Source organism: Salvelinus alpinus, chromosome 21, assembly GCF_045679555.1.
Source record: "Salvelinus alpinus chromosome 21, SLU_Salpinus.1, whole genome shotgun sequence".
NCBI lineage: Eukaryota > Metazoa > Chordata > Actinopteri > Salmoniformes > Salmonidae > Salvelinus > Salvelinus alpinus.
In genome coordinates this window covers 29,901,984-29,928,972 of record NC_092106.1, presented here as the reverse complement: position 1 = coordinate 29,928,972, position 26,989 = coordinate 29,901,984, and the positions used below count along the sequence as shown (strand labels likewise).

Genomic DNA, 26,989 nt, shown 5'->3' with positions numbered 1-26,989 from the left:
GATAAGATACCTGGGAAATGTTGATCTTAGATGGGATACTGTGGCATGTATACATCTTATCCCGTTTACTGTTAATTTTGCAGTCTGCGCATGGTCAGTATTGCATATCATGGGTGTTGATGTTTTCATCTGATTATCAAACAAATCACTTAAAAAAAAATACATTTAAAAAAGTAGGCTATACCTGCGCATTTCCATCCACCACAATTCCATAATTAATTTTGCTGATACACCGTAGCCTACTGGACCGTATAGCCTAGTGGCTTTGGCTGCTTCCACCCCTAATCTAGATACATTTCTGCTCATCATTTCCAGCATTTGGTAGGCCATTTGTCAACTATAATTAGATACATGCAGCTTCTGACTAAAGTAGTGCTAACCAGAATGTCTTACATCAATAGAATGAATGAATTAGTAATGTAGTTAACACCGGTAAAGTTCTCTGTTTGGTTAGGGACCGTGGAGGAAACTCCACAACAGTGAAAAGATTATTCCTGTGCAAAATGTCCAAATGTCATCAGTTTGGCCAGGTTTTAAGGAAATGAAAAGCTGAGAAAACGATGAAACACCTTTCTGATAAGACTTCAGTTTGCCTTGGGTGCATATTTTATGTGGTAGAAATACTGTCTGCTTACGTTAGTGTAAAACATATAAGTTACACGTGCATTTGCAATTTCTGGAGATGCTGAAAGACCAAAATCATATTTCTCCACTCCTGTTCCCGAGACACAAATGTAACTCTTATCTAATTGTATGCCTACTACAAGAAATGGTTAATTCTGCAGGAGTTAATATGATAGTACTCTACATGTGAGAGGTTATAGGTCTACAGTCAGTGTCCACATTTCTGTTACTGTTCCATTTAACCCATATGAACTTCAATTAGGAATATTCACTTTATTCATGGGTATAGAATACTCGTGAGCGGGATATCAAAGGTGCATGTAAACAGCTTATCCCGAATAAGACCTTAAGCAGGATATGAGCTACTATGTGGAATACTTTGCGCATGTAAATGTGGTCGTTGATGGATAATGTAGTAGTTGATCAGACACACTGGATCATGAAATCCTAGGTGGTTGATTTCTACACAATCTAGATCATGAGAAGTGGCATTCAGGACCAGTCAGTACCTGTCTCACATGCACGTATACATTATTTTTACACTGAGGAAATTGAGTCCATTTCAATCCATACTTCAGGATATGAACAAAGGATAAGAAGAATGCATTTCCTTCTCCGGTGTGTTCAGTCCGGTTGTTATCTAGCTGTGTCCTTATCTGCTGTTGGTTTAGTGTTGCTTTATTGATGTTGGACAGGGCCCGGCATGCAGTGGAGTGTGACTTTATTGGTCTTAGATAGTCGGACTGAATGGAGGAAATGTACAGGGTTTATGAATGATACTGCCTCCAACGTCCTTTTATGGTACTTGATGGTGTGTCAACCATATCTAAACCTTTTACTGAACTGTCTTAGTAGTTACTGTACATGTGAAAACACACTGACTGCTCCTCCAGTTGTACATAGAGTACAGTAACCTGTGGAAGAGTACAGTAACCTGTGGAAGAGTACAGTAACCTGTGGAAGAGTACAGTAACCTGTGGAAGAGTACAGTAACCTGTGGAAGAGTACAGTAACCTGTGGAAGAGTACAGTAGCCCGTGGAAGTGATAATGGTAACTTGGCCTGGGGTAAAGTCAGCATTTCATCATGCATGTTACTGGAATCATAAACTTGTTATTTCTGGCCATGGAATTCCACAGTGCAAATTTAAAAAAAATCACAAAAGCTCTGACGAAGGCCGTGAGGCCGATACGTAAGCTTATTAAATATCTGTGAAACTATCAAGAGCAGTGTGCGGTTTCCTTTTTCCTTCATCTTGTTCAATTGTTGCCATGCACCTGCAAATAAGATTGCTCAGATGTGCGAGTGCCTTTTGAATTTTGTATAACTATTTTTCACTCCGTACTCTGAAATCTTGTAAGTATACACAAAAGTAAGACTTACCAAGTATACAATGGATCCACTACGAGAGATCAACTCACTTACCACGCATTGTGCGAGTACCCTTTCATTCACACAAGAAGACGCAAATAAGATTATTTTTCCTACCTCCAGCATGGACAACCCAGTTCCACACTCGACTGTCGAACTCAAAATCAAACTCCAGAGACTCCGAGAGAAAGAAACATGTTTGTTCCTGCATGGCACAACTCTTAGCGAGTATTAGCGCAACAAGCGCATTCCAAGAGGACTGAGAATACAGAAGGAGCCTACAACAGGGGAAAATGACAACTTTCATTCAGCAATGGGGTGAAATACTCAACAAATGCTCATTAGATTTAATGCTATTAATCGTTGAGCATGTGTCAAAGGAAGTGAAAGAAGTTGAAGTTAAGATTAGCGAACATGAGGCTATAATGAAGGAGATTCTAGGCCCTAATTTTACAGCCATAGACGACACGATCAAGCAGTCCATTGGGAAATACAGAGACTATCTACAAGCAACAAAGATCAAGAAATACCAGCGAGACACAGAGGACTACCAGCTCAACCAGGTGTACGCATGGGAAGGCCCAAGGACAGGAGCACGGAGAGGCCGACGGAGGGACGCACCACTGATCGGGGGACCAGATACGCAGCAGCGGGAGGACATGGACACTTGGACACAGAGGCATCCACCGAGAGCGAATTCCCTACAGACAGTGACTCCAGCTACCATGGCACACAGTCTGTTTTTTTAGCCCGGAAGCAACAGAGGGCTCCACGAAAGAAAAGAAACGATGCAGGAGAGGCAAGCGGTCGAAGAGACCAGGAACACAGGCCGTGGACACGGAGCTACAGCGGGACGCGGTAATTAACCTCTCCAAAAAAGACCTTACTGACGCTCAAGTCTCAGTCTCATCTAAGGGCCTCTCTTTTTTACCTACATGTACAGATAAACCATTCGATACACATCAAAGAACTGGTACCCATTTTAAGCCCAAAAGCAAATTCTGCCCCATGGTTAACAACTCCTCGATTAATACCTATTGTAGGTTAGTCGAAAAAGAAGCCATGTCAGTATATACGAGACAAATAAACCACATTCAGAAGAATCTCGGTAGAACACAAGAACTGGCACTCAATGAATGAATGAAAGATTCATCTTTGGTTATAAAACCTACAGACAAGGGGGGTGCTGTGGTTGTTTTAGACTATGAAAAATATAAAGAAGAAATTCAGACAACACTCAGCAATGAACGTTTCTATAGAAAACTGAGTGTTGATCCCACACAGGTGTTCCAAAGGGATATATGCTCGAATCTGGAGCAAGCCCTATTAAACCACCTTATCTCAAAACCTGAATATGAATATCTTTGCTGCAAATGTGCCATATGTCCATGCTTATACATTTTACTGAAATTACACATCTAAAACACAACAAGGCAACTATCCAGGCAGACCAGTGGTTGCAGGAATAGGCTCAATGCTAGAGCCATTGTCGAACTTTGTAGACTCTTTTATTAAATCTCATGTGCAATCATTGCCATCATATGTAAAAGACTCTATAGACTTCATAAACAAGATCTCACCAATAACGGGTTTAAAATAAGACTGTATTTTGGTCACATTAGATGTCGAGAGTCTATATACCAGCATTCCCCATGTGGGGGGGCTGGCAGCACTAGCACACTATTTGGGAGACAGAGATACTAATGAATATCCACCAACAAACTTCATTCTAGAGCTGAATATGTTTTCAGTATAACTATTTCAGGTTTGATGATGAATACTATCTCCAAACGAATGGAACATCGATGGGCTCTACATTTGCTCTGAGCTATGCTAACCTCTATATGGGTCTTTTTGAAGAACGTTTTGTTAATAATGAAAACGAGAATCCAATTTTTAATAAAGTCCTGAAGTGGTATCGATATATTGATGACATTTTTTGTATATGGGAAGGAACTAAGGAAGAACTGTCAATTTTATGGCACTACTCAATGACATTGACCCTAATCTCAAATTCACTCTTGAACGTGACACTCAACGTGTTCATTATCTCGATATGTGGATTGAGAAATCAAATGGAACCCTGTTTACAACTCTGTATAGAAAAGAAACGGACAGAAATACTCTATTACAGGGGGACAGCTTCCACCCTGACACATTAAAAAGAGGACTTCCAAGAAGCCAGTTTTTCAGACTGCAGCGTATCTGCCACTCCACAGAGGATTATCTAGAAAAAGCAGTGGAGATGTGCATGAGGTTTCTAAGAAGAGGCTATTCGTCACAATGTGTGGATGAAGCTCATCATTTGGCATTGGGAAAAACACGAGATGAACTGCTACAAAAAAGACCCGCTAAAGCCAAAGAACACTCCGTAATGTTCACAACCACATATACTTTGAATTTGCGAAAAGTGGAAGGTGTGGTCAAGAAACATTGGCATATTTTATCATCGGACCCAGCTTTGCCTGCTGATTTTAAATATCCACCATGTATTGTGTATAGGAGAGGTCGCAATTTACGCGATAAATTGGTTCATGCCAACTGCCAGCCACAAAAGAAAATTAGCCAAGCTCTTTTACGCCCTCTACCAAATGGTAGCTATAAATGCAGTGGATGCGCACAGTGCAACAATATGATGAAGTGTGAATATTTCTGCCACCCACACACAGGAAAACGGGTCCAAATAAATTACATTATTACGTGTTCCACCACCCATGTATTTACATTATTAAATATCCATGTGGGCTCTGCTATGTCGGTAAAACCACCCGCTCTCACAAACAGAATTAGTGAACATAAAAGTTCAATCAGGAGAAACGACAGGGATTATCCAGTTGCTGTACATTTCAATGACCTGAAGCATGACATTTCCACCTTTTTTAGATTTTGTGGCATAGAGAAAGTTAAGATATCAGACAGGGGAGGAGATATTAATAATACTCTGAGTAAAAGAGAATGTTTTTGGATTTTCACCCTCCAGACATTATTTCCTAAAGGACCTAATGATGAAATGCCAATGTTGTGAATTTGAACATAAAATATGTGTCTCTTGTAGATTATTCTGACGTTTTTCGTACGATGTACCTAATGACTAATGAAAACTTGCTATGTCCTCATTGAGATTTTACAGACGTGTTCAATACGCCTTATTTATACACTTTTGTAATATTTATGAAATGCATATTGTTATATTTGGTAGCACTTATTTGTTTTTCCTTTGCCTCCAACCCCCTTCGATGTGTAGAACGGATGTGGGTGGGGCCAGGTCTACATAAGGGTGCACATTTCCAAAAATCACAAAAGCTCTGACGAAGGCCGTGAGGCCGATACGTAAACTTATTAAATATCGGTGATACTATCAAGAGCAGTGTGCGGTTTCCTTTTTCCTTAACCTAATTTACTTAAAAGGGCTGTATAACATTCTTGACTAGAGGTAAACTCTCATAAATGCCAATTTGCATTATGAAACAGTTACACCCTTGTCACAAGGTAGGTCACAGGTTGTCTTTCAACAATAGGCCACATTTTCTTTAGTTGAAAGTTACAATTGGTTGTCAGTTGTAAGGCCGCAGAAAAAGGGGCCAAAGTTTTTCCAAGTCAAGTCACTATTCAGGAAAAACTCATGGCGCTAGTCTCGGATTGTTACATCTGTCACCAAACTAAAGAGAACTTTCTGCACGTATCATATTTATGATATTAACTGTTAAAGTTAATGTGTCACCAGTGTGTCATTGAGAGACAGACTAAATGGATTACTTAGATTAAATAGGAAGAATGTGCATTAAAGCCATCAGTCAACGTCACGTCAACGTCACATTACTAAATGCCAAACACTGGACCCCCCCTTCACCACGGACACTCTCTGCATTTCTATAGCAACAAAGCCTCGTTGAAGGGAAAGCAGTTGAATGTCTCATGGTTTGGGTAAGTGATTTTCACTGAGGAGGAACAAATAGAAGCTTTTTGAGTTGGATGTTATTCCCCTTTTTTTTTGGTCAGAAATAATAACTTGGTAGCAGTACCCAGAAGTATCCAACAGGTGGCGGTCACACCATCTCACATGAGGAGCTCCCTTTGTATTTCAGACTCTGACATTGAGGGGTTTCTTAGGTAGTGTTTACACAGGCAGCACAAATCAATTCATGGGAAAAAGATCAGATCTTTTGACCAATCACATTAGTTTTCGCATCAAATTAGATTTTCTCAGAGCTGATCTGATTGGTCGAAAAATATCAGAATTGGGCTACCTGTTTCAATGCAACCTTACTGAAACAGAAATGGTGTAACTTTCGAATAAAGCCAAAGTAAATTGCTCCCCTCTTCAGCTAGTTACTCTGCATTCTTGGTAAAAGGCAGTGTGTTCACTTAACATAAATGTCAGGGAGATTAAGAATGGCTTTTCAGATCTACAATAGTGCTGCCTTTTGGGAGAATGACATCTGATGCATACCTGAATAGGTTACAGGTGTGTGTTTGTTACAGGTGCACAGTTATAGAGTGTGTATGTGTTCTAGATGGGTCTGGGAAGGTGCATAGGAGCCCAATGTAAAAGACGATGATGATGGTTTACTGTCCAGCTATGAGCAGTATATTAACCCAGTGTGACAGGGTAGCCAGTGGTGACAGATAGCCCATTGCCAACTCTCCAGCCCCTCTCACAACCAAATCCAGCCCAATCCCCCAATATACAGTAAGCTTAGTGTGAGTGTGTCTGTATCTTGTTTAGGGACTGAGACCTGAATGATTAGTGTGTATTTTACGGTCTGTCTCTTTCTTTGGATAAGTGAAGAGCGAGTGTGTGTGTGTTCATTTCCTGAATGAGTGACTGGTGTGTGTGCATTCGTTCTCTGGATTACTAACTACAGAGTGTGGTTGTGTGTATCTTTATCGTCCCTCTATGGATGAGTGACATTTGTGTGTGTGTGTATATATGCAGGTGTGGTGTATGTGTGTGTCTCTGGTTGAGTGACTTTGTTGTGTGTGTGTGTATACCTCTGAGTATTGTGCATCAGTGACCTGTTGACTAATCCCATCCTGCTATAGAAGCTTATGTATTTATTACTGGCTGAATAATTATATTAATTTAAATCTGCCTCCCTCTTTTGTTCTGCTATCTTCAACATGCAGCCTGGTGTGTGTGTGGAAGCTGTGCAGTCCCACAAGGCTCTCTCCATCTCTTTGCTTTTTCTTCTGTTTTTCAGCCCCCCCATAAGGCTTTTATTTTTGTGAGAGAATGTGGTACTGTTTTTCACTCCCTTCCGTTCTCCCTTGCTTCCCCCGTCGCTGTTTAATTCTCTCTCATGCCCCCCCCCCCCCCCACACTCGCTGGCTCGTAGTGCTAGTGTCTTGTCCAGACATTGAGGCAACAAGTCCAACATTCTCAGTCTGTCTGCCCTCCTCTGCTTTCATCTCATACCTCTGTTCCCTTGCAATCACCCCACTGCAGAGTGCCTGTCCTTGGCTCTCTCTGTCCATCCATCCTTTATTTGCTTGCTATCTCTCCTCCACAGATCTCTCTCGTTGTCGGTCTCTGTCCGTCCCTGATCTCTCTCTGTATCTGTCCCTGCCAACACACAGGGATAGAGATGGAGAAGACAACGAGGAGGTTCATGTTATGTTTCCCATGGCCTCTAATCCTGTGACCCCCAGGAAGAGGAGCTGCTACATAAGCAACAGCTAATGGGGATCCTAATAAGGAAATAAAAAAAACATTAAAATAGTAGAAGGAATGAGAATGTAGCAAAATAATAGATAATATGAGAAAAGGGGTATAGTAGAGACAGTCTGAGATTGAGAGAGGTAGAGTGTGGTGGGTAGAGTGAATGCGAGAGAGTAGCAGAGGGAGGGAGGGGTGGAGAGATCTACAGGCCTTGTTAGCTATTGATCCCATTCTCTCTCTGCCTCCCTCCCCCCTGTAGTTGGTTTTGAAGCTTATTTAAAAGAAATGGCAAAAGAATATTAACGTATGAATAAACAAATGAGGTGTGGAATGAGTATGAGCGTCCAATCTCTCCAGGCTCTCATTTAGCTGCACTCCCCTCTTAAAAGAATTGTTTTCTTTTGTCAGGTGCTTTACTTCGTTCTGTTCTTTATTTCCATGGCACAGCTCATTCCAGCTTCATGATCTGATGAATAATCTGTATTATGGGATGGAGGGGACACACTCAAAAACAACCGTATACACGTCTGTTTTATACAAATACATAGCCTTCACAGACATGTTAATAAAACACACACATTATGTCCTCTGCTCTCCCTCTCTGCATGGCACACATTATGTCCTCTGCTCTCCCTCTCTGCATGGCACACGCTCTGTCCTCTGCTCTCCCTCTCTGCATGGCACACATTATGTCCTCTGCTCTCCCTCTGCATGGCACACATTATGTCCTCTGCTCTCCCTCTCTGCATGGCACACGCTCTGTCCTCTGCTCTCCCTCTCTGCATGGCACACATTATGTCCTCTGCTCTCCCTCTCTGCATGGCACACATTATGTCCTCTGCTCTCCCTCTCTGCATGGCACACGCTCTGTCCTCTGCTCTCCCTCTCTGCATGGCACACATTATGTCCTCTGCTCTCCCTCTCTGCATGGCACACATTATGTCCTCTGCTCTCCCTCTCTGCATGGCACACGCTCTGTCCTCTGCTCTCCCTCTCTGCATGGCACACATTATGTCCTCTGCTCTCCCTCTCTGCATGGCACACATTATGTCCTCTGCTCTCCCTCTCTGCATGGCACACGCTCTGTCCTCTGCTCTCCCTCTCTGCATGGCACACGCTCTGTCCTCTGCTCTCCCTCTCTGCATGGCACACATTATGTCCTCTGCTCTCCCTCTCTGCATGGCACACATTATGTCCTCTGCTCTCCCTCTCTGCATGGCACACATTATGTCCTCTGCTCTCCCTCTCTGCATGGCACACGCTCTGTCCTCTGCTCTCCCTCTCTGCATGGCACACATTATGTCCTCTGCTCTCCCTCTCTGCATGGCACACATTATGTCCTCTGCTCTCCCTCTCTGCATGGCACACATTATGTCCTCTGCTCTCCCTCTCTGCATGGCACACATTATGTCCTCTGCTCTCCCTCTCTGCATGGCACACGCTCTGTCCTCTGCTCTCCCTCTCTGCATGGCACACGCTCTGTCCTCTGCTCTCTCTCTGCATGGCACACGCTCTGTCCTCTGCTCTCTCTCTGCATGGCACACGCTCTGTCCTCTGCTCTCCCTCTCTGCATGGCACACATTATGTCCTCTGCTCTCCCTCTCTGCATGGCACACGCTCTGTCCTCTGCTCTCCCTCTCTGCATGGCACACGCTCTGTCCTCTGCTCTCCCTCTCTGCATGGCACACATTATGTCCTCTGCTCTCCCTCTCTGCATGGCACACATTATGTCCTCTTCTCTCCCTCTCTGCATGGCACACATTATGTCCTCTGCTCTCCCTCTCTGCATGGCACACATTATGTCCTCTGCTCTCCCTCTCTGCATGGCACACATTATGTCCTCTGCTCTCCCTCTCTGCATGGCACACATTATGTCCTCTGCTCTCCCTCTCTGCATGGCACACGCTCTGTCCTCTGCTCTCCCTCTGCATGGCACACATTATGTCCTCTGCTCTCCCTCTCTGCATGGCACACATTATGTCCTCTGCTCTCCCTCTCTGCATGGCACACATTATGTCCTCTGCTTTCCCTCTCTGCATGGCACACATTATGTCCTCTGCTCTCCCTCTCTGCATGGCACACGCTCTGTCCTCTGCTCTCCCTCTCTGCATGGCACACGCTCTGTCCTCTGCTCTCTCTCTGCATGGCACACGCTCTGTCCTCTGCTCTCTCTCTGCATGGCACACGCTCTGTCCTCTGCTCTCCCTCTCTGCATGGCACACATTATGTCCTCTGCTCTCCCTCTCTGCATGGCACACACTCTGTCCTCTGCTCTCCCTCTCTGCATGGCACACGCTCTGTCCTCTGCTCTCCCTCTCTGCATGGCACACATTATGTCCTCTGCTCTCCCTCTCTGCATGGCACACATTATGTCCTCTGCTCTCCCTCTCTGCATGGCACACATTATGTCCTCTGCTCTCCCTCTCTGCATGGCACACATTATGTCCTCTGCTCTCCCTCTCTGCATGGCACACATTATGTCCTCTGCTCTCCCTCTCTGCATGGCACACATTATGTCCTCTGCTCTCCCTCTCTGCATGGCACACATTATGTCCTCTGCTCTCCCTCTCTGCATGGCACACGCTCTGTCCTCTGCTCTCCCTCTCTGCATGGCACACGCTCTGTCCTCTGCTCTCCCTCTCTGCATGGCACACGCTCTGTCCTCTGCTCTCCCTCTCTGCATGGCACACGCTCTGTCCTCTGCTCTCCGTCTCTGCATGGCACACGCTCTGTCCTCTGCTCTCCCTCTCTGCATGGCTGCCACCTCTTTATGATGGCTTTGTTTTGGAGTGCATGTTTTAAAATGTCAAGCATGTTCAGATTTATACTGCACTTGCCACACGTCACAGGAATTAATAACCAGGCTATAGCAAAAATCTGGAAACACTTATCTCCCTCACTAGCTTTAAGCACCAGCTGTCAGAGCAGCTCACAGATTACTGCACCGGTACATAGCCCATCTATCATTTAGCCCAAACAACTACCTCTTCCCCTACTGTATTTATTTTGCTCCTTTGCACCCCATTATTTCTATTTCTACTTTGCACATTCTTCCACTGCAAATCTACCATTCCAGTGTTTTACTTGCTATATTGTATTTACTTCGCCACCATGGCCTTTTTTTGCCTTTACCTCCCTTATCTCACCTCATTTGCTCACATTGTATATAGACTTATTTTTCTACTGTATTATTGACTGTGTTTCATGTGTAACTCTGTGTTGTTGTATGTGTCACACTGCTTTGCTTTATCTTGGCCAGGTCGCAATTGTAAATGAGAACTTCTCAACTTGCCTACCTGGTTAAATAAAGGTGAAATAAATAAATAAATAAAATTGACCAGCTCCATTACACACACACCAGAGTAACTCCAACACACATGCATACTCAAATGACTTTTGTTTTCACTACTGTGTGTGCTGCTGGTGGATGGGAACATTTTAAAGTGAATCATTATTAACAATGTCAGAGAGCCTGATTTAAAGCAATGGTTCATAAACGTTTAACTGCGGCACACAAATAATAACGCAGACCAACACTCACACACCAAATAACACACACACACAAATCATATCATTGGCATTTCCTATTTTTCGGACAGAGGGGACAGACAGATCGAGGGAGTGGAGGGAGTAGACAGACAGATCGAGGGAGTGGAGGGAGCTGACAGACTAAAAAACAGACAGAGAGATGGGTGGAGGGTTGGAGTGGAGTGGAGTGGGGGAGGGTTTCATATGAATGTATATAATCTGATTTCTCTCTCAGTATTCTCCTCCAGAGGGACTACAGTTTCCTGCGGGACATTAATGTGTGGAACCCGTTGGTGACCGTTGGTGTGTACTCCTCCACCATGTCTGCTGCCATGAGTAACCTGATAGGGGCGTCACGCATCCTCTACGCCCTGGCACGGGACGACCTGTTTGGTGGGTACACTTATGTCCTCCTCTTTCTCACTATCCACCTCACCCTCTTATTTATCTTTATAGCTTCTTCTCTCCCTTCTCACTGGCGTTGTGTGTGGATATGGGAGATGAATAGCAGTATTAAGCAGGTTTCCCCTGTAGAGTGGGCAGCTGGAGCAGAACAGATGAACTAGACTGAACCATGCTGAACTAGACTGAACCAAACTGACAGTGACTCGGCTCAGGATCACTAGCAATGCCTTTCAGGGGTTAAACATATATTTTAGCTTATGGGTTTTGTTTTTGCCTTGTGACTGTATGATTAAAGGTGTTGTAGCTTCAAGTTCTTATCGTGTGTGTGTGTCATTCATACCTGGTGCAACCTGCTTGCAACTGTCCTACACCCACTGGGTAATGGATCTCCTAATATAGTGTAACACACATCTCTTAATTTTAATCTCACCCACTTTTAAAATTTCTGCTCTGTCTTCGCTCTTCACCTTCCCCTTTTCTCCCCTTTTATTTTCCTCTCCATCCCCTGTTCTTGGCTGCATTGATTTGAGTTGAAAGTCTCTAATTTAATTAATTTCATGTATCAACTGAAATGTGGTCCTAAACGTTAATTCCCTCCATCTTAATCCTCCTCCTTCCTCTTGCTCTCACATACAGTTGAAGTCGGAAGTTTACATACACCTTAGCCAAATACATTTAAACTCCATTTTTCATAATTCCTGACATTTAATCTTAGTACAAATTCCCTATTTTAGGTCAGTTAGGATCACCACTTTATTTTAAGAATGTGAAATATCAGAATAATAGAAAAGAGTGATTTTATTTCAGCTTTGATTTCTTTCATCACATTCCCAGTGGGTCGAAAGTTTACATACACTAAATTAGTATTTGGTAGCATTGCCTTTTAAATTGTTTAACTTGGGTCAAATGTTTCGGGTAGCCTTCCACAAGCTTCCCACAATAAACTGGGTGAGTTTTGGCCCATTCCTCCTGACAGAGCTGGTGATGCTGAGTCAGGTTTGTAGGCCTCCTTGCTCGCACACATTTTCTTCAGGATTGAAGTCAGGGCTTTGTGATGGCCACTCCAATACCTTGACTTTCTTGTCCTTAAGCCATTTTGCCACAACTTTGGAAGTATGCTTGGAGTCATTGTCCATTTGGAAGACCCATTTGCGACCAAGCTGTAACTTTCTGACGGATGTCTTGATGTTGCTTCCATATATCCACATAATTTTCCTGCCTCATGATGCCATCTATTTTGTGAAGTGCACCAGTCCCTCCTGCAGCAAAGCACCCCCACATCATGATGCTGCCACCCCCGTGCTTCACAGTTAGGATGGTGTTCTTCGGGCTTGCAAGCCTCCCCCTTTTTCCTCCAAACATAACGATGGTCATTATGGCCAAACAGTTCTATTTTTGTTTCATCAGACCAGAGGACATTTCTCCAAAAGTACAATCTTTGTTCCCATGTGCAGTTGCAAACCGTAGTCTGGCTTTTTTATGGCGGTTTTGGAGCAGTGACTTCTTCCTTGCTGAGCGGACTTTCAGGTTACGTCGATGTAGGACTCGTTTTACTGTGGATATAGATACTTTTGTACGTGTTTCCTCCAGCATCTTCACAAGGTCCTTTGCTGCTGTTCTGGGATTGATTTGCACTTTTCACACCAAAGTACGTTCATCTCTAGGAGACAGAACGCGTCACCTTCCTGAGCTTGGTGGTATGACGGCTGCGTGGTTCCATGGTGTTTATACTTGCGTACTATTATTTGTACAGGTGAACGTGGTACCTTCAGGCATTTGGAAATTGCTCCCAAGGATGAACCAGGCTTGTGGAGGTCTACAATTAATTTTCTGAGGTCTTGGCTGATTTCTTTAGATTTTTCCATGATTTCAAGCAAAGAGGCACTGAGTTTGAAGGTAGGCCTTAAAATACATCCACAGGTACACCTCCAATTGACTCAAATGATGTCAATTAGCCTATCAGAAGCTTCTAAAGCCATGACGTAAATTAACCTGAGTAAATTGGAGGTGTACCTGTGGATGTATTTCAAGGCCTACCTTCAAACTCAGTGCCTCTTTGCTTGACATCATGGGAAAAATCTAAAGAAATCAGCCAAGACCCCAGAAAAAAATATTGTAGACCTCCACAAGTCTGGTTCATCTTTGGGAGCAATTTCCAAACGCCTGAAGGTACCTCGTTCATCTGTACAAACAATAGCAGGCAAGTATAAACACCATGGGACCACGCAGCCGTCATACCACTCAAGAAGGAGACGCTTTCTGTCTCCTAGAGACGAACGTACTTTGGTTGCGAAAAGTGCAAATCAATCCCAGAACAACAGCAAAGGACCTTGTGAAGATGCTGGAGGAAACAGGTACAAAAGTATATATCCACAGTAAAACGATCATTTTCTGTAATTTTCCAAGCTGTTTAAAGGCACAGTCAACTTAGTGTATGTAAACTTCTGACCCACTGGAATTGTGATACAGTGAATTATAAGTGAAAAAATCTGTCTGTAAACAATTGTTGGAAAAATGACTTGTGTCATGCACAAAGTAGATGTCCTAACCGACTTGCCAAAACGATAGTTTGTTAACAAGAAATTTGTGGAGTGGTTGAAAAACGAGTTTTAATGACTCCAACTTAAGTGTATGTAAACTTCCGACTTCAACTGTATTCTCTCTCTCGCTCACTCCTCTCCCCCGTCTGCAGGCACAGTCTTGTCTCCAGCTAAGAAGACATCTCACAATGGGAACCCCTGGGTGTCTGTCCTCCTCTCCTGGTTCCTAGTACAGGTAAGACAATGGGAACCCCTGGGTGTCTGTCCTACTCTCCTGGTTCCTAGTACAGGTAAGACAATGGGAACCCCTGGGTGTCTGTCCTACTCTCCTGGTTCCTAGTACAGGTAAGACAATGGGAACCCCTGGGTGTGTGTGTCCTCTCCTGGTTACCAGTCCAGGTAAGACAATAGGAACCCCTGAGGGGCTGTTCTCTCCTGGGTCCAAGTACAGGTAAGACATAGAGGAGAGAATAGGTCTGATTTCACCTGCTCAATAATCTCTGATCAGGTCAGATGTAGGAAAAGGTAGATTGATATAGTAGAGAGAAGGGTAAATGGAAAAAGATAGATGGAGAGAGAAGGGTAGATGGAGAGAGAAGGGAAGTACTTTGAGAGTACTGAGAATTGGCCAAGACATAACGAGAAAAGGAGATGAGATGGGAGGGTAAAGATACAGAGACAGGAAAAATAGATGGAGGTGGAGAGAGCTCTGATAATGACTGGCTAGTCAGATACTCTTCAAGAAGCGAGTGTTAAATGGCTGGTCTTTGTCTTCCTCTCTCATCCCTCGCTCCGCTTCTACACTGGAGTGGGGGAGTAATTAGAGTGAAATCATTAGCCTGTATCAGAGCTCATTAACTAGTCCTCCCCCTCTTTTCTGTCGCTCGCTCTTTCTCTCTCTGCCATTTGAATGATTCACTGATGACACAAGTGTGATTCTAATCTCACTCCATGTTAAACAATCTCACAGATGAGAGAAAGGGAGCGAGGGATGTCAGGAAGGAAGGTGAAAGAAGGTGTTAGGCCAAAAGGGAGATGGATATAGAGACAAGTCATGCATCAATTCAAAGTGATCCAGATGATATTTGAGGAAGAGGGAGACCTTGAGACTGATTTAGAAGCCCCTCTATCTTTGTGGTCTGACCTTTTAGTAAAGGGCTGTGTGATGTTAGTGATAACTCAGCCTCTCAGAATAGCTTGGTGATTACCATGGGTTTACATGGACTGGACATACAACACGAAGACAACTGACCTGATCTCACTCACGCACACACACAGGCAGGCAGGCCCAGAAGTTGCCCATACTGGCTGTGACTGAGGGCTCGGTGAATAGCTAATTAATACTCTTGTTAAAGGGGAGAACTGAGGAGACTGACCCTCACTGACTTTGTTGTGGAGGTCAGAGGAAAAACTATTTCTCCCCTCCATATCTCTCTCCCTCATCTATTTCTTCTCTCTCATTTTCTCCATCTGTAGTTGGTGTTGTTCACAGGGAAGTTGAACACCATCGCCAGCATTGTAACCATCTTCTTCCTGCTGGTGTACGCAGCTGTGGACCTGGCCTGTCTGGCTCTGGAGTGGGCCTCAGCGCCTAACTTCAGGTACTAAATCAAATCAAATTGGGTTTATCACACATGCTGAATAAAACTGGTGTAAGCTTTACAATTAAATGCTTGCTCATGAAACTTTCCCAACAATGCAGAGTTTAAAAAATAATAATGCAAAATGAAATGGTAACTAACGAGGAATAAAATACACAAGAATGGAGCTATATACAGAGAGTACCAGTACCATATCAATGTGGATCTATATACAGAGAGTACCAGTACCATATCAATGTGGATCTATATACAGAGAGTACCAGTACCATATCAATGTGGATCTATATACAGAGAGTACCAGTACCATATCAATGTGGATCTATATACAGAGAGTACCAGTACCATATCAATGTGGAGCTATATACAGACAGTACCAGATCAATGTGCAGAGGAATAAGGTATTTGAGGTAGATATGTACATAAAGGCAGGGTAAAGTGACTAAGCATCAGGATAGATAATAAGGTATTTGAGGTAGATATGTACAGTTGAAGTCAGAAGTTTACATACACTTAGGTTGGAGTCATTAAAACTTGTTTTTCAACCACTCCACACCTTTTTGTTAACAAAGTATAGTTTTGGCAAGTCGGTTAGGACATCTACTTTGTACATGACACAAGTCATTTTTCCAACAATTGTTTACAGACAGATTATTTCACTTATAATTCACTATATCACAATTCCAGTGGGTCAGAAGTTTACATACACTAAGTTGACTGTGCCTTTAAACAGCTTGGAAAATTCCAGAAAATGACGTCATGGCTTTAGAAGCTGCTAATTGACATCATTTGAGTCAACTGGAGGTGTACCTGTGGATGTATTGGCCTACCTTCAAACGCAGTGCCTTTGCTTGACATCATGGGAAAATCAAAAGAAATCAGCCCAGACCTCATCTGTACAAACAATAGTACGCAAGTATAAACGCTATGGGACCACGCAGCCGTCATACCGCTCAGGAAGGAGACGCGTTCCGTCTCCTAGAGATGAACGTACTTTGGTGCGAAAAGTGCAAATCAATCCCAGAACAACAGCAAAGGACCTTAGTACAGACCCATGCTTCTACAGAGATCCCTTCCATTTTTGTTGACGGTGCTGTCACTGTTATTTCTATGGGGGAGATGAAGACCAGTTAGAAACAGTATGGCCTGTAATAAAGCTCTCCCCTCGTGTGCTCGTTAGATCAGGTAGTGTTCCTGTGCGCGCATTTGTGTCCCCACAGATGAGCACATTTCCCTGGGCCTGGAAATGGCACGTCTCTTCCTCAAGGGTGGGGAAGATCTACTCTGAGTAATATGGGGATTCTGAGGGGGGATATAAATTGCGCAAAGGAACACATATTTTTCTGTCAGTACATTTTCTTTTTCAGTTTTAACCTAATGTGATATTTACCAATTTTGAGGGGATCAATTGGATTTTGTAGTTTGGATTTGTACCAAATGATCAGTCCACCAGTCTCTGCCTCTATTGACAGAGCTGTGTTTCTGTGATGGCACAATTACCTCTGTAGCCTGTGGGGACAGTGAGTGACAATGTCAGCCTTACACCATGTCTCCTGCAGAATGATGACGTCAACATCTTTAAGATTTTTGTTGAACTCCAGTGCTAAACTCTTCAGTCCAAAGGTTAATGAGTTTAGGTCTTCAATGTTCCACATGCTAACTTCCAAAAAGAAAGAATAGCAGTCAGAAATGTGTGTATGTGTATATATATATATATATGTGTGTGTGTGTGTGTATATATATATGTGTGTGTATGTATGTATGTATATATACACACACATATATATATATATATATATATATACACTGCTCAAAAAAATAAAGGGAACACTTAAACAACACAATGGAACTCCAAGTCAATCACACTTCTGTGAAATCAAACTGTCCACTTAGGAAGCAACACTGATTGACAATAAATTTCACATGCTGTTGTGCAAATGGAATAGACAACAGGTGGAAATGATAGGCAATTAGCAAGACACCCCCAATAAAGGAGTGGTTCTGCAGGTGGTGACCACAGACCACTTCTCAGTTCCTATGCTTCCTGGCTGATGTTTTGGTCACTTTTGAATGCTGGCGGTGCTTTCACTCTAGTGGTAGCATGAGACGGAGTCTACAACCCACACAAGTGGCTCAGGTAGTGCAGCTCATCCAGGATAGCACATCAATGCGAGCTGTGGCAAGAAGGTTTGCTGTGTCTGTCAGCGTAGTGTCCAGAGCATGGAGGCGCTACCAGGAGACCGGCCAGTACATCAGGAGACGTGGAGGAGGCCGTAGGAGGGCAACAACCCAGCAGCAGGACCGCTACCTCTGCCTTTGTGCAATGAGGAGCAGGTGGAGCACTGCCAGGGCCCTGCAAAATGACCTCCAGCAGGCCGCATGTGTCTGCTCAAACGGTCAGAAACAGACTCCATGAGGGTGGTATGAGGGCCCGACGTCCACAGGTGGGGGTTGTGCTTACAGCCCAACACCGTGCAGGACGTTTGGCATTTGCCAGAGAACACCAAGATTGGCAAATTCGCCACTGGCGCCCTGTGCTCTTCACAGATGAAAGCAGGTTCACACTGAGCACATGTGACAGAGTCTGGAGACACCGTGGAGAACGTTCTGCTGCCTGCAACATCTTCCAGCATGACCGGTTTGGCGGTGGGTCAGTCATGGTGTGGGGTGGCATTTCTTTGGGGGGCCGCACAGCCCTCCATGTGCTCGCCAGAGGTAGCCTGACTGCCATTAGGTACCGAGATGAGATCCTCAGACCCCTTGTGAGACCATATGCTGGTGCGGTTGGCCCTGGGTTCCTCCTAATGCAAGACAATGCTAGACCTCATGTGGCTGGAGTGTGTCAGCAGTTCCTGCAAGAGGAAGGCATTGATGCTATGGACTGGCCCACCCGTTCCCCAGACCTGAATCCAATTGAGCATCATGTCTCGCTCCATCCACCAACGCCATGTTGCACCACAGACTGTCCAGGAGTTGGCGGATGCTTTAGTCCAGGTCTGGGAGGAGATCCCTCAGGAGACCATCCGCCACCTCATCAGGAGCATGCCCAGGCGTTGTAGGGAGGTCATACAGGCACGTGGAGGCCACACACACTACTGAGCCTCATTTTGACTTGTTTTAAGGACAAGTTGGATCAGCCTGTAGTGTGGTTTTCCACTTTAATTTTGAGTGTGACTCCAAATCCAGACCTCAATGGGTTGATAAATTTGATTTCCATTGATCATTTTTGTGTGATTTTGTTGTCAGCACATTCAACTATGTAAAGAAAAAAGTATTTAATAAGAATATTTCATTCATTCAGATCTAGGATGTGTTATTTTAGTGTTCCCTTTATTTTTTTGAGCAGTGTATATATACATATGTGTACTCCAGCCCCAGACCATAAACCCACTAATCTGGTAAAACCCTGTTTTACACTGTGCGAGACGGAATCTAAAACAAAAATCCAGAAAATCACATTTTATGATTTTTAAGTAATTCATTTGGGGCTTCCTCTCTGGTCTGGTAGAGGTGGTGGTCTGGTGCGAGGTAGTAGGCTGGGCCCGGTCCAGTGTGGTTAATCCGATGGAAGTGATGATGCTCTGTTGGTGGGTGGGGTGCGCTGGGTCTGGTGGGGTGTTGAAGGGGCCTGGGGCTCCTTGGTGGTGCAGTGGTCTGGTAGGGGTCGGGGGGTGGTCCTCTGTCCAGTGCGGCATGGGGTGTTTGTCTACCAAGTGCCACGTCCTTTAGAGACTTGGCAAACATCCCTACTGTCTGCTTCCTCAGGTGGGAGTGGTCCTGCAGATGCTCTGGGGTGATTGTTGGGTGGTGAGCAACGTGCACGTTCGGGAGTAGGCCACACCCTCTGGTGATGTCAACGTTGACTTTCTGAATGGTACGGAGATGAAAGTCTTTGCGGGGCACCAGAGTGGAGATAGTGATGTGGGAGTTGGGAAACCACTCAGAGGCCCTCTCTGCTACTCTGTTGACCAGGCTGCCTACTCTCTCCTGCTCCTCTCGCAGGTTGTTGGTGCCGGTGTGAATAATAATGTGGCCTGGTGTGTCAAAGTCAGGCTGGGACAGGATGTGGAGTGCATCCTGTGTTTTTGGGCACCATATTTTGCACCTCTTGTGGTGGGGGAGGAGGTTATCCTCTTGGATGAATTTCCCATTTTAGTCAATGAGGATGTCCACCTCAGTGGGTTTTACCAGATTAGTGCGTTTATGGTCTGGGGCTGGAGTACACAGGGCCTGTGTACATGGAGGGGTGTGTCAGGGGGGAGCTTCGCTCTGTAGTAGGTGTCCCCATGTGAGCCACCTTGTTTACTGGGGTTGTGGGTAAAGGGTTGTCGGTATGGGGGGATTGTGGGGTTGTTAGGGGGGTGGTGAGGGGCTGCAGCTTCTCTCTAGGAGTCTCTACAGTCTGTTCTCTGTGCTGCAGCACCCTCTTGATGACAGACAACTCCTTTGTCATCTCCTCCTTTACCTGCACCAGCTCTCTCCTCATGGTGGCCTTTACCTCCTCAAGCGCTGTGGTAAGGCTCTCTCTCAGCTCCTGGACAGAGATCTTCAGCTGGGTCCTGCACTGGTTGATCTGGTCGTGTAGAAGCTCTGTGTCTGGGCTGGTGGTGGTGTAGCTGGGGGGCTGCTCCTTCAGCTCAGTAACCCATACTTCTAACAAAGCCAGCCTGTCTCTCAGCAGGCTGATGGTAGTGTGGTCTTGGCTATGGTGGTTGTAGGCAGGCAGGGGGGGAGGATAGTCCTGCTGTTGGGGTGCCTGAGGTGAGCGGAGAGGTCGGGTGCTGTCCTTGTCTTTTTTGCTTTCCGCCATTTTCCTTAGAGTGTGGAAGTCCTGCACAAAAGAGCTGAGTGCAGCCTCACTGCCCTGGACCATGACAGTGTGTTTCTGGTACATGTTTACCATCAGAAACCTGTTTTCCTGGTCCTTATTGCTGTCCTCAAAAATATGGATTTGCCTTCCCTTGCAGATGCCTTTCTTTGTGGTATAGCAGAAATGCCTTGTTACAGCTGTATGCCAGCCAGTAGTGTGGTCTGTGTAAAGTAACAGTCCTGTTTTGTGAGCAGTCGGCAAACAAAGTTTCTGGGTTCTCCCTCAGAATTCTGTGTTTAAAATGGATTCTTCCCTTCTCTGATTTGATTTCTGCTGGGTATTCAACAAAAAAAAGGGGGGGGGGGAAGTCGTGTATCTGCTGCTGCTGGTGCTGCTAGCGCTGCCTCAGTGGCCATGTTGCTATGGTTACCACCAGTAAACAGTTGGAGCTAGACGGTAAGCTAGCTGACAGATTTGAATTTGGCTAGCTACCACGATGAAGATTGACAGGGAGTGAGTTAAAAGACCAATCTTTACCTCCTGTGTTGATTTTCAGTGGTACAATTTGATTACCTATACATCTTTTGCTAATTTAATCGTGTCAGTCTCGCTCTTAACAATCAAAAAGTTATAACAAGTCAGGAGCTGTTCTTCTGCATGACTTCTCTCTCTCAATAATTTCTTTTTTCTCTCTCCTCCATCTCTCTCTTTCCTCCGTCTCTCTCTCTTTCCTCCGTCTCTCTCTCTCTCCTCCGTCTCTCTCTCTCTCCTCCGTCTCTCTCCTCCGTCTCTCTCTCTCTCCTCCGTCTCTCTCTCTATCTCTCCTCCGTCTCTCGCTCTCTCTCCTCCGTCTCTCGCTCTCTCTCTCTTTCCTCCGTTTCCTCAGTCTATCGCTCTCTTTCCTCCGTTTCCTCCGTCTCTCTCTTTCCTCCCTCTTTCTCTCGCTCGCCTCCATATCTCCTCCCCCCCGCCGTCTCGCTCTGGTTCTCTCTCCTCTTCCTTTCACACACATGCTGCCCCCCCTCCCTGTCTGATGACGTTGAGTGTGTTAGTGTTCTACTGTATGCCAGCTGGGTGTCGTGGCCACGTGCTAATTAAGACATAAACTGTCCACTGCTCCCAGCTGCACATCTCAGAAGGGATGCAGATAAGTGTGTGTTGAATATGGTGAATCCTTAAACGTTGATGTGTGCTAGGGCTGCACAATTAATCTAATTTTTATCTAAATTGTGATATTGATGTGCAATATCCACAGCACACACACAAAGACCCACCCCCTTTCACTCCAGCAGGCAGCACAGTTCAGTTAGTCTAGATAATCATTACCTAGATAATCATGTCGTGCAGCTCTAATGTATGCTGTTAATGATGTGTGCCTGGGTAGGTATGTGGACACATCTGTGTATCACAACTACTTTTTCATAGAGGGGAAACTATCTCTAGAAGTTCCTGCATCCCTGTACTTCTCTGTCCATATCAGTGCTTGTCCATGTGTCAAGGGTATATAAAGTGAACAAAGTTTTATATAGAGTTAACCAAACTTTTCCCACCCTCTGTATCTCCCTCCCTATTGGCCGATGGGATTCGGGCGGCGTGCTGATAAGGCGCGTGGTTGGCTGGCTGCTGTGGGGCACTTCCTTAATTCTATTAGCCTGTTGTTGCTGCTGTTGTCGCAGGGCTGGTATTGGGTGTTTGTTGTGTTCCCTGCGTCTCTTTCCAGCTGGAAATAATTTAAAGACATTTAGTGCGTCTCTCCCCTGAGAACTGCTCTGTAATTAGCATAACTCGTTTAGCAGAAATATTTCCTCTTTCCCCTAAATTTGACACACGGGTGTTTTAGCTGACAGGAAGCGGGCTACTGAATTATGATGTAGCGGAAGAGCTGTCCGCTTGTTAAGTGTGTGCATGTGTCCTCTGTGTGTGAGAAAAGCGTGTAAAGGGATGTGGGAAATGGTGTGTGAAAATCTGTGTGTGTGTTTTCACTGTGTCCAACACACTCCTCTTCATCTTTCTGAATGTGTGTTTAAAGGGTCGTGAAACGGCTGTTGGCTGCAGCTTTATCAGTAAATGGCTCCAGTTTTTCAGAGCCCTCCTCTGGGTCAGTATGTTCTACTACTGATGGGACTGACTACTGGGTTTAGACTAGAGGACAGGGCTGAGTGGCTTAGACACACACACAGGCTATATTTTTGAGTACAACTTGAAGGCCAGGCTCCATTATTAATGTTATTAACATGCAGTCAGTCTGAGTGTACATTTTGTGAAGGTTACTCTAATTACTTCTAAAATTACATGTAATGTGTGAATGAGCACTCACTGACATTGTATTTATAGATCTGCCAGCTTTGTGTGCACTTGAGTCAAGTGTGTGTTTGCAGAGCGAGGGTGTTTTAAGGTGATGGTCGGCCATAGCACAGTTATGTCATCTAATCATGATGTGTCTTTTGGCTGGCTGCCGTGTCCCCTCTCTCCCTCTCTCAATACTTGATGGTGGACATTATTTTTTTGCTAATGTCAGCAAAGTGACATCAGTCATTGGGAAATGATTGGTAGCAAAGTGACATCAGTCATTGGGAAATGATTGGTAGCAAAGTGACATCAGTCATTGGGAAATGATTGGTATGCGAGAGAGGAGGGGAGAGACAAGGGGAGTGCCAGCGACACACTGCCACTAATGAGAGAGGGATTAAAGAGACCAAAGGAGAGAGTGAAAGAAAGGGAGAGCAGGCAGGTTGAGCTTTTAACATAATGACTCTCCAGCAGGGAGGGAGAGAAAGAAAGAGAGGAGTGGATATCGAGTAAGAGGGACTGTGAGAGAAGGGCGGGTGTAAGATTGAAAGTAAGACATTGGGGGTGACATAAATGATGTGAAATTAGAGCTAAAACAAATGGAAAGTGTGGAGAGAAAGTTGAGCAAACAGTAAAGGAAAGAAGAGCTACACATATATATATATACACAAAAGTATGTGGACGCCCCTTAAAATAAGAGGATTCAGCTATTTCAGCCACACCTGTTGCTGACCGGTGTATAAAATCAAGAACACGGCCATGCAATCTCCATCGACAAACATTGGCAGTAGAATGGCCCGTACTGAAGAGATCAATGACTTTCAACGTGGCACCGTCATATGATGCCGCATTTTCCAACAAGTCAGTTTGTCAAATTTCTGCGCTGCTTGAGCTGCCCCGGTCAACTGTAAGTGCTGTTATTGTGAAGTGGAAACTTCAAGGAGCAACAACGGCTCAGCCGCGAAGTGGTAGGCCACACAAGCTTACAGAACGGAAACGCTGAGTGCTGAAGCGCATAAAGTCGCCTGTCCTCAGTTGCAACACTCACTACTGAGTTCCAAACTGCCTCTGGAAGCAACGTCAGCACAAGAACTGTTCATCGGGAGCTTCATGAAATGGGTTTCCATGGCCGAGCAGCCGCACACAAGCCTAAGGTCACTATGCACAATGCCAAGCGTCGGCTGGAGTGGTGTAAAGCTCACCGCATTCTCTGAAGTGATGAATCTCGCTTCACCATCTGGCAGTCCGACGTAAAAATCTGGGTTTTGCAGATGCCAGGAGAACGCTACCTGACCCAATGCATAGTGCCAACTGTAAAGTTTGGTGAAGGAATAATGGTCTGGGACTGTTTTCCATGGTTCTTGTCAGGCCCCTTAGTTCCAGTGAAGGGAAATCTTATCAATGCCCCAGTGCACAAAGCGAAGTCCATACAGAAATGGTTTGTCGAGATCGGTGTGGAAGAACTTGACTGGCCTGCACAAAGCCCAGACCTCAGCCCCATAGAGCACCTTTGGTAATAATTGAAACGCCTACTGCAAGCCAGGCCTAATCGCCCAACATCAGTGCCCGACCTCACTAATGCTCTTGTGGCTGAATGGAAGCAAGTCCCCGCAGCAATGTTCCAACATCTAGTGGAAAGTCTTCCCAGAAGAATGGAGGCTGTTATAGCAGCAAAGAGGGGACCAACTCCATATTAATGCCCATGATTTTGGAATGAGATGTTCGACAATACTTTTGACCATGTAGTTTATTTCACTCTCCTCTGGTGATGGAGAGAATGGTGCAGTCATTACCCTCCTCTCCTTTTCCAATCTTCTCTATCTCTCCATCACATTTTAGCGGGAGCTACTTATCAATTAGCGCTCGGGTGCGTTCCACTCTGTTAATGAAGCTAAGTCTTTTAGTGTAGCCTAGCTCTCCCAGCTGGGCCTGGGCATTTGGATTGTAATTACAGTAGCTAGCCTTAATAGCTGTTTATCTGCTGAAGATGTTATTGCAGGAGATTGGGGTCGCTACGTGATCAATGACCCTACCTTTGTCTGCACCTATCTTCATGGGGAGCTCAGGTGTGACACACACATACATCACATTAACACACACATGCATCAAACACATGCAAATGCATACATCAGACATACTCACACTCATTGACACACACACATACAGTGCATTCGGAAAGTGATCAGACACCTTGACTTTTCCCACAATTTGTTACGTTACAGCCTTATTCTAAAATGGATTGAATAATTTTTTTGTCAATCTACACACAATACCTCAATGACAAAGCAAAACCACTTTTTTTTTTGCAAATGTAATAAAAATAAAAATGGGAGGGGTGGAAATATTATGTCCTCAGTGCTAATTTCAGACAGCGCTGATAGGGATATTTAAGATGAACCAAAAGCTAGTTTTGGCGGTAACCCAGTTGGTTATGTTATGAATTCTGACCGTGGAAACGCAGCCTATCCAGCTGTGACGCACACTGCCCATATGATCATGGAGCAAGACCAGCCTAAGGTGCTTTTGGTGCCTGTATTCTTTGTATTTAGAAACATATAAACTATTTTTCCCATTTCCTTTTTTATTTGGCATAGCCTCCCCTCTCAATGAAGGCTTTTTTTGTCCTGCCCAATGCAATCGCAAAGTAGTCTAAAGGGTTTGGTTCCTGAGATCGCTTGGAAATAAATCTTAATCACCAACGCTTTATTAAAATATAAAGTTTGAGAGGAGTAAAACGGTGAACTGAAATTCCCTTTTTACCAATGCGTTGCAGGCAGGCCCACATTATTTTGGCCATGCAGGTCCTGTTTTGGACGTGTGTAAAACCCTGTCCATGATGTACGTGCACATGCCCATCATGAAACGAGAGATGTGAACCTCGTATTTAGAAGTTATCTGTAACCTGTAACAATTGCTTGTGTTCAGTTTCATACACTGCATTACCAAAAGTATGTGGACAACTGCTCCTCAAACGTCTCATTCCAAAATCATGGGCATTAATATGGAGTTGGTCCCCCCTTTGCTGCTATAACAGCCTCCATTCTTCTGGAAAGGCTTTCCACTAGATGTTGGAACATTGCTGCGGGGACTTGTATCCATTCAGCCACAAGAGCATTAGTGAGGTCGGAACTGATGTTGGGCGATTAGGCCTGGCTCGCAGTCGGCGTTCCAATTCATCCCAAAGGTGTTCGCTGGGTTGCGGTCTGGGCTCTGTGAAGACCAGTCAAGTTCTTCCACATCAATCTCAACTAATAATTTCTGTATGGACTTCACTTTGTTCACGGGAGCATTGTCATGCTGCAACAGGAAAGGGCCTTCACCAAACTGTTGCCACAAAGTTGGAAGCACAGAGTCGTCTAGAATGTAATTTGTATGCTATAGCATTAAAATTTCCCTTCACTGGAACTAAGGGGCCTAGCCCGAACCATGAAAAACAGCCCCAGACCATTATTCCTCCTCCACCAAACTTTACAGTTGGCACAGGTAGCGTTCCCCTGGCATCCGCCAAGCCCAGATTTGTCAGTTGGACTGTCATATGGTGAAGGGTGGTTCATCTCTACAGAGAATGCGTTTCCACTGCTCCAGAGTCCAATGGTGGCAAGCTTTACACCGCTCCAACCGACGCTTGACATTGTGCATGGTGAACTTAGGCTTGCGTTTGGCTGCTCGGCCATGGAAACCCATTTCATGAAGCTCCCAATGAACAGTTATTGTTCTGACCTTGCTTCCAGAGGCAGTTTGGAACTCTGTAATGAATGTTGCAACCGAGGACAGATGATTGTTACGTGCTTTAGCACTCAGCGGTCCCGTTCTGTGAGCTTGTGTGGCCTACCACTTCACAGCTGAGCCGTTGTTGCTCCTAGATGTTTCCACTTCACAATAACAGCACTTACAGTTGACCGGGGCAGCTCTAGCAGGGCAGGAATGTAACGAACTGACTTGTTGGAAAGGTGGCATCCTATGACAGTGCCACATTGAAAGTCACTGAGCTCTTCAGTAAGGCCATTCTACTGCCAATGTTTGTCTATGGAGATTGAATGGCTGTGTGCTCGATTTTATACACCTGTCAGCAACGGGTGTGGCTGAAATAGCCAAATCCACGTATTTATTTACTTATCCTTTTTTTAAATAGGCCATCACACTTACAGGCACCATATTTTCTCCCT

At 44.8% G+C, this 26,989-nt stretch overlaps 1 protein-coding gene across 1 annotated transcript in view; it reads left to right on the top strand.

Moving 5' to 3' along the window:
• The window catches only part of LOC139548205 (solute carrier family 12 member 9-like), a 60,727-nt gene that overhangs the window by 15,092 nt on the left and 18,646 nt on the right, over positions 1 to 26,989 (top strand). Inside the window, exons 7-9 of the mRNA XM_071357715.1 lie at positions 11,417 to 11,574; positions 14,279 to 14,361; positions 15,603 to 15,727. Coding sequence (XP_071213816.1) covers positions 11,417 to 11,574; positions 14,279 to 14,361; positions 15,603 to 15,727 — 366 coding nt within the window. The remainder of the gene's footprint in view (positions 1 to 11,416; positions 11,575 to 14,278; positions 14,362 to 15,602; positions 15,728 to 26,989) is intronic.